This window comes from Cucumis melo, chromosome 1 (assembly GCF_025177605.1).
Source record: "Cucumis melo cultivar AY chromosome 1, USDA_Cmelo_AY_1.0, whole genome shotgun sequence".
NCBI lineage: Eukaryota > Viridiplantae > Streptophyta > Magnoliopsida > Cucurbitales > Cucurbitaceae > Cucumis > Cucumis melo.
Window position 1 is genome coordinate 690,618 of NC_066857.1, and position 16,176 is coordinate 706,793.

At 34.4% G+C, this 16,176-nt stretch overlaps 3 protein-coding genes across 3 annotated transcripts; 1 reads left to right on the top strand and 2 right to left on the bottom strand.

Annotated features, from left to right (window-relative positions):
• Nucleotides 1-997: 997 nt before the first annotated feature.
• LOC103495277 (uncharacterized) lies at nucleotides 998-6,192 on the bottom strand. Its single transcript, XM_008456776.3, has 10 exons — nucleotides 5,847-6,192; nucleotides 5,180-5,247; nucleotides 5,023-5,048; nucleotides 4,155-4,245; nucleotides 3,671-3,766; nucleotides 2,457-2,525; nucleotides 1,876-1,934; nucleotides 1,673-1,795; nucleotides 1,514-1,585; nucleotides 998-1,431 (listed from the first exon to the last, which is right to left on the bottom strand). The coding sequence occupies exons 1-10, from the start codon at nucleotides 5,934-5,936 to the stop codon at nucleotides 1,367-1,369; spliced, it is 759 nt and encodes a 252-aa protein (XP_008454998.1). The 5' UTR covers nucleotides 5,937-6,192; the 3' UTR covers nucleotides 998-1,366.
• A 525-nt stretch (nucleotides 6,193-6,717) lies between these two features.
• LOC103495279 (protein TIC 21, chloroplastic) lies at nucleotides 6,718-11,840 on the bottom strand. The gene is made up of 4 exons (XM_008456777.3): nucleotides 11,347-11,840; nucleotides 8,595-8,852; nucleotides 7,767-7,970; nucleotides 6,718-7,193 (listed from the first exon to the last, which is right to left on the bottom strand). The coding sequence occupies exons 1-4, from the start codon at nucleotides 11,671-11,673 to the stop codon at nucleotides 7,080-7,082; spliced, it is 903 nt and encodes a 300-aa protein (XP_008454999.1). The 5' UTR covers nucleotides 11,674-11,840; the 3' UTR covers nucleotides 6,718-7,079.
• A 2,635-nt stretch (nucleotides 11,841-14,475) lies between these two features.
• Nucleotides 14,476-15,942, top strand: LOC103495282 (probable carbohydrate esterase At4g34215). The gene is made up of 2 exons (XM_008456779.3): nucleotides 14,476-15,109; nucleotides 15,463-15,942. Exons 1-2 carry the CDS (start codon nucleotides 14,555-14,557, stop codon nucleotides 15,658-15,660), a joined length of 753 nt encoding a protein of 250 aa, XP_008455001.2. The 5' UTR covers nucleotides 14,476-14,554; the 3' UTR covers nucleotides 15,661-15,942.
• Nucleotides 15,943-16,176: the final 234 nt, after the last annotated feature.

The window sequence follows — 16,176 nt, forward strand, 5'->3', positions numbered from 1 at the left end:
TTTCTAACACTGTAAAAATTTATCAAATGAACTTTCAATATATAGAAAACAATGCAAAATGGGTGTAATATAATGATTATAAATCAGAAATTAGTAAAGTACGTGATATATATGATAAGCAATGCAAAACAGAAAGAAAAGAAAGTATGTGACATATGTACTTCATTCACTGTAAATTTTCTAAAAACTTTACCAGCATACTATAATTCACAATTTCATGAACAAAATTAATATTATGAAACAAATATGTACTACCAAAAAAACTTGAAAGAGATGAACAGAATAAGAAAGAATAGACAGAGAGAACGGAAAGAGTATATTGGAAGAAATTTTGACTAAAATCAAAAAAGAAAAATAATTGAGAAATTTTTTTAATTAAAATCTTATCATAACTCAATTAATTATTAACATATTGCATAACATATCTAATAAATGATAATCTTTAAATTGAATAAAAATAAATATATTAAATAATTAATAAACTAAATACGTAAATTTTAATATAAATAATAAATATGGAATAAAATATTTATGGCAATGGATTATATATATTTGCAAAATATAGATGTCTCAACTTTTTATATTTTTTTCTTTAATATTAATATTAAATGTAGGTAGTTTTGTTATTTGGGTTCAATATTTGTGTAAATATATAGTCCATTAGGATTTTCGTGAAAATTATGGTAATATTATGTCGAATAGGTAAATAGAAATCCCTATTTAGGCTATTCTAGTTAAGTCCATAATTTTTCATCGACGATGAACTCTAGATAAGACATCCATTTTTCTAACGATGAACAAAAAAAGGGGAAAAAGAACCTACATATTTCTTGTTTTTTTAGTACATATAATTGAAAGAACCTGACACCTCTAAAATGGAAATTGTCGGAGCTAGCTAAACCCAGTTTGACAAATGAAAAGCAGTATTAAGCGAGCCAAATAAATGGTCTCTGAACATAAACAAAGGAATCTGCAGATACATATTCAGAAAGGCTGATGGAATTAAATTTCTTTTTCGAAGTATATATATATTTAAACTGCAGAAACAAAATGTATATTGTAAAAATCATTACATTCAAACAGATCTATTTCATCAAAAATTCAGCCGCATCACCTCACTTGCAGCCGTGACGCACAAGATACCAACATCCTACCCTACCATTCCTGATGGTATCTCCGTTCAAAGGCCGGAAAAATTAGCCACTGAGGCTTTAACGACCCGAACGGACATTCCTCGTTTTCTTTCAAGATGCAAGTGAAAATAAATGCAGTCATTAGTAACTTTGTGTGGATGAAATCTCTTTTGATCTATCAATCGTCCTGCCTCAAGATAAGCAAGCTGGAGTCGAATACGTACGTCGAGAGATTATAAGTTCTGACTAAAGTACATGTTCATGAAATATCTTGAAGGGTTGAAGCCGATCAGTATAACTGCGGGGAAAAAAGGGAAACCAAATTTAATTTAAACACAAGAGCTTTGAAAGGGGGAGTTGTAGGTTTCATTATGACTTACAGATTGGAGTAAGGACAAAGACCACACCAATTGGGTAAAGGAAGAATGTAGTTTTCTCCAAAAATGGCAGTACTGCATTAAGGCATTACGGAAGTTATTTATGGAATCAACAAAAAAGTATAGAGACCAGATAGGAACATGAAAGAAAATATAGCTTACCGTCATAACCTAAAAAATTGACATAATGGTAATACGAAGCGCCAATCATGAAAAGCAAATTTGATAGCAATAATGGAATGAAGCCATGGGCTACCAGAAGCGGTGAGATAAAGTAATGGATCACTGCAACGAAACCAAGAATTCAGACAAGTATAATTGATGCAGGAAAACAAAACACAAACAGAAGCCCTTATCATACTTACCGTAAAGCAAAACAAACATTGGGAAGAAAGAATTGCAGTGCACATCAAATGCGTAGAGCCTAGAACCAACCAGTGAATAATAAATAAACCATATATCAATCCACTAGTTTAGAAGGCTCCAAGGGAAGACATTGTGTAAATATAATATAATATTAAAACCCAAAAGGCTACTAAAATGCTAAAATAAGACCCCCATCTGATGTTCGAGTTTTCTGTTTTTGAACTTTATGCTTGATTCTTTCCAATTTGTCTATTAGTTTCCACCTATCTTGAAAACTCTTGAATTCCTAATTAAATTCCAAAAACAAAACAAAATGTTTTTGGAAACTACTTCCTTAAGTTTTCAAAAGTTGGCTTGGTTTTTGAAAACATAGGTAGAAAATGTAAAACATAGAAACTCTTGAGTGGAGGTAGAGTGTTTCTAAACTTAATTTGAAAAAACCAAAAACCAAATAGTTTCCAAACCAAGCCTAAAAAATTGTAAAAATGCAGTTTAGTTTGAAAACTGATGCTCAACAGAAGTTTGATCGAAGATATAAGCAATCTTGAATAAAGCTAAAAATGAGAGTTGTAGATCTTGCCATTCAACCCGTTGCTCAACTACATGACTGCCTGGTGTCTCTTCTCGAAGGTAAGCATTGGTTAGTAACCTGAAAATATGTTCAAGTAATGTAAATGTTAACTATAAATTACATCAGCAAACAGCATACTTATATTACCAATAAGAATTATATCAGCACACTGAAAAAGTATTTGAACAATAAAAATTGAGGAAGTGTTTGAACTTCATACAAATGCTGAAGTGGTCAACGGAGATAACAATTCAGCATCAACAGGTTGTTAATAAAGGTTAAGAACCATAAAGAAATTGTATCAGAGTTCAAAGGACCTCAACAACGAAAAGGGAAACAGCAAGATTCCCTATTCTAAGCCACATCTCTTTAGCTGATAATAAAATGCACAAATTTTTATTTATTGATTTTTTGTTTTTGTGAGAAAACTTTGTTTTTATTAAGAAAATATGAGAGAATACACAAGCTAAAATAGTCCACAAAAAAGACCAACGAATTACAAAAAAAACCCTAGAAATCGCAGCCTAGAGAGAAATAGAGAATCTAAGTATCTAACAATGGACCAAAAGAAAGAACTCTCACATCCTCTGAGATTTTGTTGTTTCTCTCACTCATAAAATAGCACACACACCCTAAAAGAATGCATAATTGTACAAATTCATGCCCAACATGCGATAACAAGAAAGTAATAGATTTATGGTGTGTTTGGATTACATTTTCAAGTGTTTAATTTAAAAAATAAGTTATTTAAAAAAAAATAGAGTGTATGGAAGCTACTCAAAATAGTTTTTTAAATGTATTTTAAACAATTTTAACAAAAATGAGTTTCTTGAAAAACATTTTTTTCTCAAGTCAATCCAAATGGACCCTTACTGTACCAGCATCAAATTGGGGCCATACCCTCGGTGCAATCATTCATTGTCTAGGAGATATGATCCACCAAAATACATGAAAAGAGAATTTTATTCATATGCCTATACATATCACTGAGTGCAGAAACAAATATCTGAAATTAAACTCAGGGGAGCCTTAGATAAGGCACATCTTATAAGGACGGTTCAAGTCCTAAGAGAAAATCAGGGCACGCGAGAACAATCAGTCAATATGTAGAACATAAGCATTCGAGATGATAGCAAAAGATGAATAATTTTTGTGTAGATAGAAAACAAATTTGTTTGTAAAATCATGTAGTAACATGCACATACAACAGAGAAATAACTTACCAACAACAAGTTGCCAAAATCGCTCCAGTTATTAGCAAATGGAAGATCAGTACAGAAATAACTACAAAAGAGGCATGTGCAGCACTATGATCATATCTGAAATTATTAACAAATTTTGACAATCAGAAAACACAACTAAGCCATAAGTTAGCTTAATATCTTAATAGACAACGTCATACAAAGAAGTTTATAAGAAGAAAGAAAGGTCCAATTATACCCATCAAGAGAAAAGATATCGATTATCACCTTAAGTGTACAGGTCTACATATTTCTTTCATTTTACCTCTTGTTTCAGTAATTTTGAGAGTGTGTCTATTTATTCTTGGTGAGAGAGAGGGAGAGGCTGAACCACCATCTCAAGACTTTCAGTGACTCTCTCACACAGAAACAAATATTTCGGGAAGGCCCTACCATAATAGATGTGTGCTTTTATAATAAAATAAACCAACAAAGTGATAATGCATGGAAGCATGGCTACACTTACGCAGCACAGTAAGCCAGGGTTGCAACAGCCAAAAGAAGACTGCAGATCACAACAAAAGCAGGATCATCACGAGCCCACTGATTCTTAGTTTCTGACACAAGAAAACAGCAAAGAACTTTTCATTCGAGTTTTAATACGGGGAAAACCTTCGTACTACATACATTAGATCTATTGTTAAAAATATAAATATTCTTCTTTCTTTTCCTTTCGGAAAGGGAAACAAATCTCATTAATGCAATGAAATACACGAAAGGGAGGAAGACATCCAAGGCTAATGTGGGTTGCACAAATCCCCTCCTAAAAAATGTTTCTAACTTACACCAATTGCCAATTGAAAATCCTAACAAAACAGAAAGAGGATATGAGAAATACCCAACACAAAGGGGAAAGGAAAGGCCTAAAAACAAATAGGAACTAGGAATAAAATCCTCGGCATAAAAGGTCCATCTCTATGTAAAAATTTAAGAATCAGTCTCCTAAAATTTAATGGTCACCTCCATGGCTCCATCACCTATTTCACCAACTTATGTAAAAATTTATACTATAGCAATAAGCTTCCCCTATGTAAGAACCTGAATATAAAACCCTGCATTTTTAAGAAAAAAATCTGTCTTGAATTTAAGTATATATTCACTACCTTCATCTAGTAACATGTTACAATGGCAGCGATAATCTATGAGAGGAACTAACAATAAAGTTAAAGCGTACAGTGTATATAGGAAAAGATCTAAACAACTTGTAAACTGGATTACACATAAGCGTAAATCCCTTGAGTACAATAACAGATTCTTAAGCACCATTACAATCAGCAAACACACGCACACAAAAAGAGTAAATAAATAAACTATTTGATGTTAGATGTACTTACGCTTGTGATACTTGGTATGCTGATAGCTGCGTCCATAGCAAAATTTCAACAAAAATCCAAATAACAACGATTAGGAAAGGGCTAAAATTAAACTTGAGATATAGTTTGCTTCAGCTCTTACTGAGTGACGACAGGAAAATAAGAACCAATTACTTACACAACTTTTGGTGACGTGCAGAGATGAAGCATTTGCCAGAATGTATATTCGATGTCCATTTGTTGCCACTGCAAGCAGCCAGATAAAGGGATAACTTGTTAAATTCAAGCTACATCAGATGAGAAGATAATTGAAATAAAATTCGTTTCATTTCCGAGGACAATTTCCAACATTTTATTTTGTAACCAAGAATATGACAAAATTTCAAGGACAGAACTAGCCAAAGCATGTTGAGGAAGCAATAAATTATGTTACAAATCCAGAGAACAACTGAAACTTGTTCTCATCACAACCAAGCTCGGAACTATCCAACTATTACTGCTTGAATTCACAAGATCCAAGACTCCACGTGGCACCACGCCGAAATCATCAAAGGATCAAACAGAAATCACGAATAACGAAACAACAAATGATCTAACCAAAAAGAAGCAGGTAAAAATAAATCGCGGAACAAAATTTCAATAAGAACTTTAACAACACTGCTCCAATGTTTACACTGAAGGCATAAAAAATCCTCAAACAACAATAACACGAAATCAGACAATCTCATACAACCTGAAGATGAATGGTTTAACAAATTGGATACGAAAAAGTAGGAGTCTGATTAAGAAATGAAACGGATCTGCTAGAGAATGAAAATAGAGATAATCTAAGGGAGTGAGAGAACCTTGACAATTCGACGAAGGTACTGTAGATACATGGGATTAGTTCGAGATGTAGAGGACGAGGAGCGCCCTCTGGAAGCTGTGGGCAACATCTCTGTGTTGGTACAAATTGAGCGTTGTAGTTTCACCGGCGAAAGTTGAATTGTTGTATAGCCAGTAATTTGGTCTGAGATCTGAGAATTCTCCGAACAAACTATCTCTCCTCTTCTCCGTCGACGAGTTTCAGAAAACGGGCGAAGAAGGTGGAAATGACCCCTCTCTCTCTCTCCCCCCTCTACACTCTTCTCTCTCTCCTCAAATGTTACTACAAAAATGACTTTGGCCCAAGTTTATAAGCATACTCTCAAATTGTTATTTTTTCTTTACAACTATGGGAAAAGTCTTTAGAATGGCCAATCATGTTGACACCATTTGTTCCTTTGTAAATATTTTGATTGAATATGCTTGAAATAATTAATTTTTTTTAGTTCTACTAAAGAAAAGTTATGAAACTTTGGCATCCAAACTCACCATCAACTATTAATTAACTTAGAAAATACAGAGAATAAGCCAAAATGGTTGAATCGAATTTTGAAAACTATTAGTAAAAATTAAATTTAAATTTTGATGTTTGGTTAGAATTATGAAAACGGTATTCAAAAGCTTCTTTTGTTTTCAAGTCTTGTTTTTATTTTTGTTTTGTTCCATCTTTTAAAATATTTTCAACAACTTTACGATTTACAAAATTCTTCATTATTTAAAATAATGGTGAAAAATACATTTAAATATAATAAGAAAATAACTACAATTTAAAATAACATAAAAATAAAAACGAAATCACTAAGAAAGATTAGAATTAAATTTCATAAAACCAAGAACAGGAAACACCAAAGATTCACGTAATTATTTTTCATTAAAGAAAGAAAAAAAGAGGTACATAATAAAATGAATGAGATGTAAAACTCATAGACAGAACCATATTTGAATCTATACTTAATAAATAGAAGAGTTTGAAATGGCCTGCCTAGTCTTCTAATACAAAATACATTAAACTTCCTTTTAAGCTACCCGCAGCAAAACATCTTCAAGGACCAAGTCTCATACAAGAGTACCCCAAGGGGATGAGCGAAACAAACATTCAAATGCCTCTGATTACGCTTGAAAATGAATACTAAACCCGCGAGCTATTCATATCATGTCACCTCTGATGCCGAATTGATTGCTGCATTAACTGGCTAGAAGGATGATGGTGGAGGTTATGCTATTCGGGGTATAGGAATACTATCCGTAGCAGGTAATGTCACTGAGCGCAGTAGCTCTAAGGAGAAAACGAGCCCCAGGAAATGAGAGAGAATAGTGTTTGCAGAAGCCTACAAATATGAAAGTTTGAAAAAGTCATTCGATGGCATCAAGAATCAATGTACATTTTGATATGCCTTATACAAGTTTGATTCATTGGTTCTTTTCTGCACAAGGCTCTTTTGGTTCTTTCCAAAAGAACACATATTTCCTTTATACTCTCATGACTGCCATTAGTTAAAGGAGAAGTAGAATGATATGTTCTAGCAATAGCAATCAATAAAGCATACATAACATTCACTGTTGCCATTGTTAAAACCCCTATAAACTTCTAAAGACACAGTAATGATATTCTAGTTTGAACAAATAACTTGAGTTGAATAATCAGCAAAGTATTTAGATAAGAGAAAAATCATATTTAAAAGTGTACTGTTAAATGCTAAATAAATTTTGATTGATTAAGGACGTGTTTAAGAGTGATTAGAAACATGATGAAAGTGATTTTTACAATTTCAAAATCATTCCCAAACATTTTTTAAGCATGCCAGTTCAACCAATTTTTTCACCTTAGGTTTAACAGCATTTGCCATCTGAAAATCTTTTGGGTTCTCCAGCAAAATAACAATTGAGGGAAAAAAACATACCTGTACTAGGAATACATCCAAAGCAAGAACAGGGCTATTTCCAGGGGAGGCAGCCTGGTAATATGGAATTGCTGAGGAAGTAAGAGCCTTAGCAACTAACAATCCCACCGTTGCTTGCATCCCCAGAATGGCAGCACCCATGCCTAACAAGTTTACTACTATTCCATTTCTTAGGCTATTCACAACATCGGCTCGAGGAGGAGCCTGAAAATGGGATCAATCAATAAGAGGAAGCTTGAGTTCAGTCAAGTTGCTACTTTATTTTGCACGTGCTCATATTTAGCAGATAAAATTATATCAAAATAGCTACTCCAATTATAAAATAGTGCAAAAATAAATGAGGAAAAGAAAGATGCCAAAAGCTGGATGTATAAACAAGTTACGTTTCTCAAGTAAAAGAAAAAAAGAGGATTTGTAACATGAAGGAAATCCGCTGGAGATGAAGTGCCCTGCCCATTTAGATACCAATTTCTCAGCAAGGTGCCAACTTCATGTCGGCCTAAAGTTCGTCATGTTTATGTATAGATAGAGAAATGGTAAGGGAATTGATAAAGCCTTTTGAAATCTTTGCTAGAGTAAAGACGAAGTAATTCAAGTAGTAATGTACAGGTTATCTTGTTTCAAATTTCAAATAGATAAATCCCATAACAAATAATAAGATCTCTTTTTACAGCAAAGAAATCATGTTTATTGGCAGATTAAATTGGATAAGTGAACATGGTCTTGCGGTGTAGAAGGCTGAGGAAACAAATAAAGATTTCTTGCATGCAAAGCCGTAAGTAATCGTGGGAAATCAATTAACAGTTAGAAACACAACAATTATAATACCTTGGAGGGTTGATTTGCAGTACGTTGAAGTTTATCAGAAAGCCGAATGTAACCAAATGACCAAAATACAGAAATGAAAGCTGCCACAATACCACCAGCAGTAGCATAAAAGGTGGCAGGTGATGCAATTTTCCCAGTGATAACAACAGAGAATGAAAGAATAACAGCAGCAACAATTGTGCACACCAACTGTCCCCAAAATCCAAGACTGCCCAACCTCTTGAAATACCTCGATGTCTTCTCTAATCTCTTTGCCACCTAGACCATCAAAGTGACTTAGGTCATTATATGATTAGTAATAATGATAGTGATGCAGTAGTCTAGGAACCTCTCGAGAGAAATCACAAGAAATCATAATTCAAAAGTAGTAAGAACAAAGGTATAGAACTTAACTAAATATGCTGCCAAGTAATCAAAAACTACACAGTAAACCACTTAACTAACCACAAACCAACTCAACTAACAGTATCGACAAATAACAGTCAGAAGCCATGTGAACCAACTTACCACATGGGAGATACAATATTAGCCTAGATGACATGATCAGATAGTTTCTGTTTGTAAGAGTTGTAAAGAACGTGGTAGTTTTGAAGTTTATAATTTGGTGGTCCAATTTAGTCTATTCTAGTCTACTTTGATCTTAATAGTATACATATTTTTGAATATTATAGGCTTACTATAATTTCCGGTATATAACTTCCAATGGAAAATCTTGGTGTTCTTGAGTTTTTCCTCTCCATTTCATTTATTAATGAAATCATTTACCTGTTAAAAATAAATCAATTAATTTTTAGAAAATATATATAACCATCTTCCCTGGTACGAAATCACTCTGTTAGGTACTTAAGCATCTTGGAGAACCACACCCCAAAAGCCTGGCTACTGGAGTGGGAGAGCTAAGCCACTTAAGTACCACATTGGTCTTCCCATTCTAACCAATATAGGACAGAGTCATCCCATACTACCTTGATTCCTGACAATTACCCATCCTCGAAAAACGACGTCTTGGTAGCTACTCCGACGGTACTTCACTCAACCACTCCTGGTTAGAACCCTTCACCGGTTCCACTCCGAAACATCAACAATAGTCTCTGATACCATTGTTAGGTACTTCAACACCTTCGAAAACCACACCCCAATAGTTTACTTTTGGGGTGGGAGAGCAAAGCGACTTAAGTACCACATTGGCTAACCAATGTGAGACAAAGGCATCCCATACTACCTTGGTTCCTCACACACACCTCTTTCACTACTTGGACTAATGCTAATTTGCCCTACAATATGTCAAACGCCCAGACCACTTTCCACAGCATACAGAAATTGATAAGAGCTAGCCTTCAAGAAGATATGGTAATAAGGCAGGGATAATTTTATTATGGACTTCCTCGAGAAGTCCAGAGTATGATGTAATGTACTTAGTATGGAAATATGCTCAGTTTGATGGTCTCAATCATCCTGACACTGTATATGAAATTGATAGGAAAGTATCATGCTCTTTGCAGACCTTACAAATACCACAACATGGGCCAGATGGCTGTCATAGGATCTTGAAGGCTAGCTCTAAAGGTAAATATGAAGGGGCACCAACTGCTTTATTCTCTAGTTCATGCCAGTAATGAATTTAGATATCATAATCCCATCAACTTTGTCAACCACATGTGAGACTCATATTCACTAGCCTTCGTTCAAACAAATATTCAGTCTTATTCAATGTGGGCATCAAACCTCCATCTAATTGAGTAGGTCACAAGTTCTGAAGTAATGATAGTTTAAAAACCATCCCCAAAGCCCAGCAAAACGCTAAAATTTGAAAATTGAAAAAAAAGAAAAAAAGATATTAGTTTTCAGCATTCTCAAGTTCACAAGAGTAAAAATAGTCCTAGTTCAAACTGTCATAGCTCGAACCTCGATATCTTTTAAGAATGTGCAAATCACTATTACTTTTCTAATCACTAGGCGAGGTATAAAGATTTTAAGCCCCAGTGCAATTTTCGCAAAGGCGTAAGTCTCAAGGCTAAAAGTTAGAGCCTTGCCTCAATAATTTTTTAAAACATTGACCTTACCAAAGCCCAAACCCCTCCCAAGGACTTTCCTTATCATTAAAGTAAAGACTCATATTTCTTTCAAGCCAAATCTTCCATAAGGACGGAAAGAAACAGTCTAGCATAAACTTGCCCCTCTATCACAAAAAAGGGGGTGGAATAACACCTCTTCCATCATAGCCCTACACAACCTTTTGCAAACCATCTGAATACCAAAAGACTGCAGGAATCTATCCCTAGTCACTGTACCATATATACCAACAATCCCATAAAACATGGTCCAGACTCTCCTCAACCTCCTTACATACTCTACACCACTAAGGACCGACCATATCAGAAGAAGATTATTTAATACAATCTATAGTGTTACTGCTCCCATGGGAGAACTGCCAGGCAAAATGTCTGACCTTCTTGGAAATTCAAAGCTTCACAGCAAGAAGAACAATGACGAGTGGGAGATTTAGACCCACGAAAGAGAAGAGTTAAATAGTTAAACAGCTAAAACCTTCGGTAGGAATTGCCATCCATAGTTAATCCAATTAGAAAAGAAAAGATCACGAAAATAGTAAACACAAAGGTTCATCTATGACTAAGCATTTCACCCAAAGAAATTAAAGCAAGGGCAGCCTAATTTTCAATTCCACATTTCCTGGTCAATTAAACATCAGAACCAGAAGGGTTGAACCCAAAAGCATTAGAAGAAGGAGAACCTGAGCCAGTTTTGCCTTTTCAGCCTCATCATTTGGGGGAACAGTTGGGGAAATGGGACTAGAAGAAGCGCGTGTTTCCGAGCAAAGCTGTCCTCTTCTATGCTCCAGAGTACCAAAAGTCTTCAAAAGCAACAACGAAGAAGAAGAAGAAGAAGATGATGATGATGATGATGATGAAATGGCACTAAATTGAGGGAGGGAATTGAAGGAGTGGCGGACAGAGAAGGGCCGGCGATGCAAGCGGCTGAGGTGAAAATCCGATGAATAAACTGCGGCGGTGGGCGGGAAGGGACCAGTGCGAGCCACCGGGGAGAGTAGGGACTGCATGATTGAGGATCAAATGCAATTTTGATAGAGCTGCAGGCAGAGAGCCCACAGTGGATGTTAGAGGAGTTAGCCTTTTGCTGGGCTTTGGGGATGGGTTCTAAACTAAATATTTAGCTCAATTGCCTTTTTCTTTTTCTCTTTTATCTGAGGTCTCAGTAGAGATAAACATGATAGACCGAAAAGTCGAATCGACCGAACTGAGGGTGATCGAAGATAAAAAGGGCTTTGGTTGGTGTCAACCAACAACCTTTTTTTCTTAAAGGCTTAAACTTACCTTGACCGACCAACCAATTAATAACCAGCTTGTACTACTTTTGATCGATATTGGTTTGAACATTGAGAACATGCTTTTAAGTCATGGACCTAGGTAGTTATGGGTCATTCTAAAAAAACCTTGTATGCTAACAAATGTAAAACAAGAATAAAAAAAGACTTGAATTCAAAGGAAAATTAAAAATAAATGTGAATCCTCACAACATTGGAATTGAAATACAACTAACAATATCTAAATAGGAAACGTGAAGCTCGACCACTCATCATGACTGTGCAACCACAACTCGACATGGATTTAAAAAACTAGCCTAAAAATTGCAGAGAAGACTAAAAATGGTATGCCCTAAAAATCGAGACAAAAATAAACATATATCAAAAAAATTGTTCTAAAATTGTTTCAAACGTGCATGTACACGACAAGTTTTGTAAACCTTTGTAGCATCATGACACTATAAAATAGCATTTTTATGCCTTAAAGGGTCGTATGAGATGATGTTGATGCTCTCAAGTCCTTCCTTTAATTTTAATCGTCCATAATCCTCAACCAAATTAACTTTTAGACTTTGAATTGCTTAAAATGACGATATAAAAATGTAAAAACATGAGGATGAGTTCCAAAACTAACAATAACACTTTTTGTATACTAATATAGATCTTATCGAATATCAACTCCACAAATAGGTTGATTGGAACAATAAGTAATCTTAATACTATTGAATTCTTTATATAGTTTTTTATAGTATTATAACTCTTATCTTAAGGTAAAAATACCACGATGGCTCTTTTCTTGACTTTCAAGAAAACTAACCTACTTTGTTCACTTTCTCCCTTTTCTTTTCTTCTTTTTCTTTTTCCAATCTTACACTTTTACTTTTCTTTTTCTTAAACGAATGGACTATTTTGAAAATTTGCATAAAAATCTCCCAAATTTGGATGATATTTATACAAATTTCCCGAAAGTTGAGCCAATTTTTGAAAGAAATGTCATTATGCTAATGTAGAAGAAAAGTTAAGATTTGTGTTTTCTTCTAGTATGGTGCGATTTCCTTTTATTTTTCGATTCTGATGCTTTTTTTTTCTTATTTAACAAGATTTCACCCTTTTGCTTGAGAATTGAGCACAACCTCTGTTCAATGATTTCCATGACTAATCTGTCCTAATCCTTAGCGAGATCTAGTCGAAATTGATGGCACTTTCATGTTCCACACCCAAGTCTAGGATAGGAAGATATGGTGTTGGATTCCTCAGTAAGAGTGGAATACATAGTATCCACAGTGTTTGCAAATGGATCAGATGAGTTTTTCTATAGATACAAGTTTGTTTTGGTAATTTCACTCGAACCTGATGTCAACGAAGGGTCATTTGACATTTGTTTAAAATTTTGGATTCAATTCACATTCTAAACCCATTTCTTATAAATGAGTTGAGATAACTTGACTTGGAACTATACATACAAACGTAGAAGAAGAATATCATAGCTTGATCACTTCAATGACGATAGAAAAGACTGGAATAAAGATTTAACATAGTTAAAAATTATCTTAGTTATTGATTCTTTTATTTTTTTTATTTTTTTTATTTTTTGTGAAAGTGGCAAGCCTAAAAGTATAATTTGGAATATTTATTCTTCATAGTTTATCTTTCACATGCTAACTTGGTTTAGATGGAGCATGGTATAGTCTAATATTAATAACAACAACAAAAACAAACAAATATTTTTTTTTTAGTTTTTTTTCTTGTGTTAAACTATATTAATTAATTTAGTTATACTAATACTTTTTTTTGGGACATTTTAAATATTCAAAAAATTAAGAGTACTTGAGAAAAAATTATTTTCTAAAAAATGCATTTTTATTTAAATATTTCTCCTAAAAACTCCTTAAAAGAAAAATAACATATATGTTTGGTAATTTTTTTTTTCAAAAGTATTCTTAGATAAAAACTTGTTTGATTTGTTTTATATATATGTTTGTGGAGATTTTATAAAAGTTCGACAACGATCATCAATGATGGTAGTTTGAGGTGGTCGGAGATAGTCACTGTAAAATGATAATTAGAGGTTAGCGACAATAGTAATTGAAAGTCAAACGATGACAATCATAAGAAAATAGTCGTTGGCAGTTAGTCGATAATAGAAAAACGATTGACAAAAGTTAACCAATAACAATTATCATAAAACAATAGACAGAAATAAGCTAACAATGGTAAAAAAAAAAAGACCAACAAAAGTAGATAGACAACAGCCACGAGAAAATAGTAAAAGAAAGTTGGTCGAGGATAGTTGATAGAGATGGAGCTGAAGGTGTTGGTCAAATTGTTACATACAAATTAAAAAGATCAATCATTTAACACACAAAATTTATTTTTCCAAGAGTTGGTTTTAAAAATTTATCCTAAAAACCACCTTATTTTATAAATTTATTTTAGTTAGTTACCAAAGGTTTTCTTTTTTCAAAACTAACTTATTTTTTTCAAAACAATTCACACGCACAAAAAGCCAAAACACACGTTTCCTTTCAACAAACTCATCCATCATTTAACACCCAACCTCCATGGTTACGGAATATGAATTTAAAACACACCACCACCACATCCTATCATCAAAATCATGGCAACGACGACCGACACAGATCCCATCCACGCAGATCCACCTCCAAACAAGCAGATCTTCATCCTCTCCGGACAAAGCAACATGTCGGGACGCGGCGGCGTCTTAAAGAAGCTCCGCCAATGGGACGGCGTGGTTCCACCAGAAGCACAGCCACACCCGTCGATATTCCGTCTGAGCGCGAAGAAGCATTGGGAGGCGGCGCGTGAGCCACTACACGCCGACATCGACACAAAGAAGACGTGCGGGGTGGGGCCGGGGATGGTGTTCGCGAACGGAGTGAGAGAGCGGGTGGGGACGGTGGCGCTAGTGCCGTGCGCAGTCGGAGGAACGGCGATCAGGGAGTGGGCGCGCGGGGAGAAGCTGTATGAGGAGATGGTGAAGAGGGCGAGAGAGAGTGTGAAGGGCGGTGGGGAAATTAAGGCGATTTTGTGGTTTCAAGGGGAAAGTGACACCACTACTGAACATGACGCTGATGCGTATCGGGGGAATATGGAAGCCTTTGTTGCTAATGTGCGCCGGGATTTGGCCTTGCCTTCTCTCCCAATCATTCAGGTTAGTCACTAATTATCACATATTTGTTCAAATTTGGTTTAATACATTTCTTGCTTTTACATTTACACTCCTCATTTACATTGTGCATATATATATATATGAAATCATAAAAGATATTTGTAAATACACTCTAAAGAAATGCTACAGTTCACCAGTGCCAATTGATGACACATGATATAAAAAAGATTGCTTAGTTTTTCCAACTTTTACCATATAAAAATTACTTAATTCTAAAATTGGTTAGACCCTAAACCTAAATCCTAAGCTGTAGAAGTTTATGTTAAAGGAAAATGAGGGATATAGGGAAATATCAAAATTTGAAAAAGTGTTTATGTGTGGAAATGGGGGAACAGGTTGCACTGGCATCAGGATTGAAGTACATTGAAAAAGTGAGGGAGGCTCAATTGGGGATGAAAATGGAGAATTTGGTGTGTGTTGATGCAATGGGATTGGAACTCCAAGAAGACAACCTCCATCTCACAACTCCTTCTCAGGTCATTTTAGGGCAAATGTTGGTTGATGCCTATTTCACCCACTTTACTTCACCATGAGTAGTTATCTTTGATAACTATTTGGTTTCGTAATGTGTCGCACTTCCAAAGCTAAAGTTTAAGTGTTTAACAATAATTTTGATCAGCAGATGAGTCTACTGTAGATCGACTTCAAGAGCAAAAGTGGATCTCAACTTTGTTATATTCGAAAATTCTTTTGCAATGTGCTATATGTTGTTAACGGTTTTTGCATCTGCTTGCTGTATTTGTAACTGTTCATTTATTTTTAATTTTTTGGTTCCTTAAAAATCACTTATATATATTACTTTCACGTTTGATGTTTTTTTCTCCCTTCTTCTCTTTATCCTCTACTTATATGTATGTTCAAAATTTAAATCAAGTTTTACTAAAAATAAACAGTGTGTTTGGATTATCTATGATAACAAATGCTTTTCAAGAATAATGCATTTTATTTTGAACACTTTATTTAAAATGAATTTACAACTTAAACACTTGTATGTTTTGTTAGATTTTTTTATAAGTATTTATATGCACAATTAGGTTTAAAAACCTATT

Bases quoted from the DNA above. Each gene is read 5' to 3' on its own strand.
- LOC103495282 (XM_008456779.3), top strand. From the start codon at position 14,555: ATGGCAACGACGACCGACACAGATCCCATCCACGCAGATCCACCTCCA. The intron at 15,110-15,462 runs GTTAGTCACTAA...ATGGGGGAACAG, and splicing joins CTTCTCTCCCAATCATTCAG to GTTGCACTGGCATCAGGATT.
- LOC103495279 (XM_008456777.3), bottom strand. From the start codon at position 11,673: ATGCAGTCCCTACTCTCCCCGGTGGCTCGCACTGGTCCCTTCCCGCCC. The intron at 7,971-8,594 runs GTATTATAATTG...TCCCATTTTCAG, and splicing joins CTGCAAATCAACCCTCCAAG to GCTCCTCCTCGAGCCGATGT. The intron at 7,194-7,766 runs GTATGTTTTTTT...TCATATTTGTAG, and splicing joins TGGATGTATTCCTAGTACAG to GCTTCTGCAAACACTATTCT.
- LOC103495277 (XM_008456776.3), bottom strand. From the start codon at position 5,936: ATGTTGCCCACAGCTTCCAGAGGGCGCTCCTCGTCCTCTACATCTCGA. The intron at 5,049-5,179 runs GTAAGTAATTGG...CTATGGACGCAG, and splicing joins TGCACGTCACCAAAAGTTGT to CTATCAGCATACCAAGTATC. The intron at 1,796-1,875 runs GTAAGTATGATA...GTTTCGTTGCAG, and splicing joins AATGTTTGTTTTGCTTTACG to TGATCCATTACTTTATCTCA.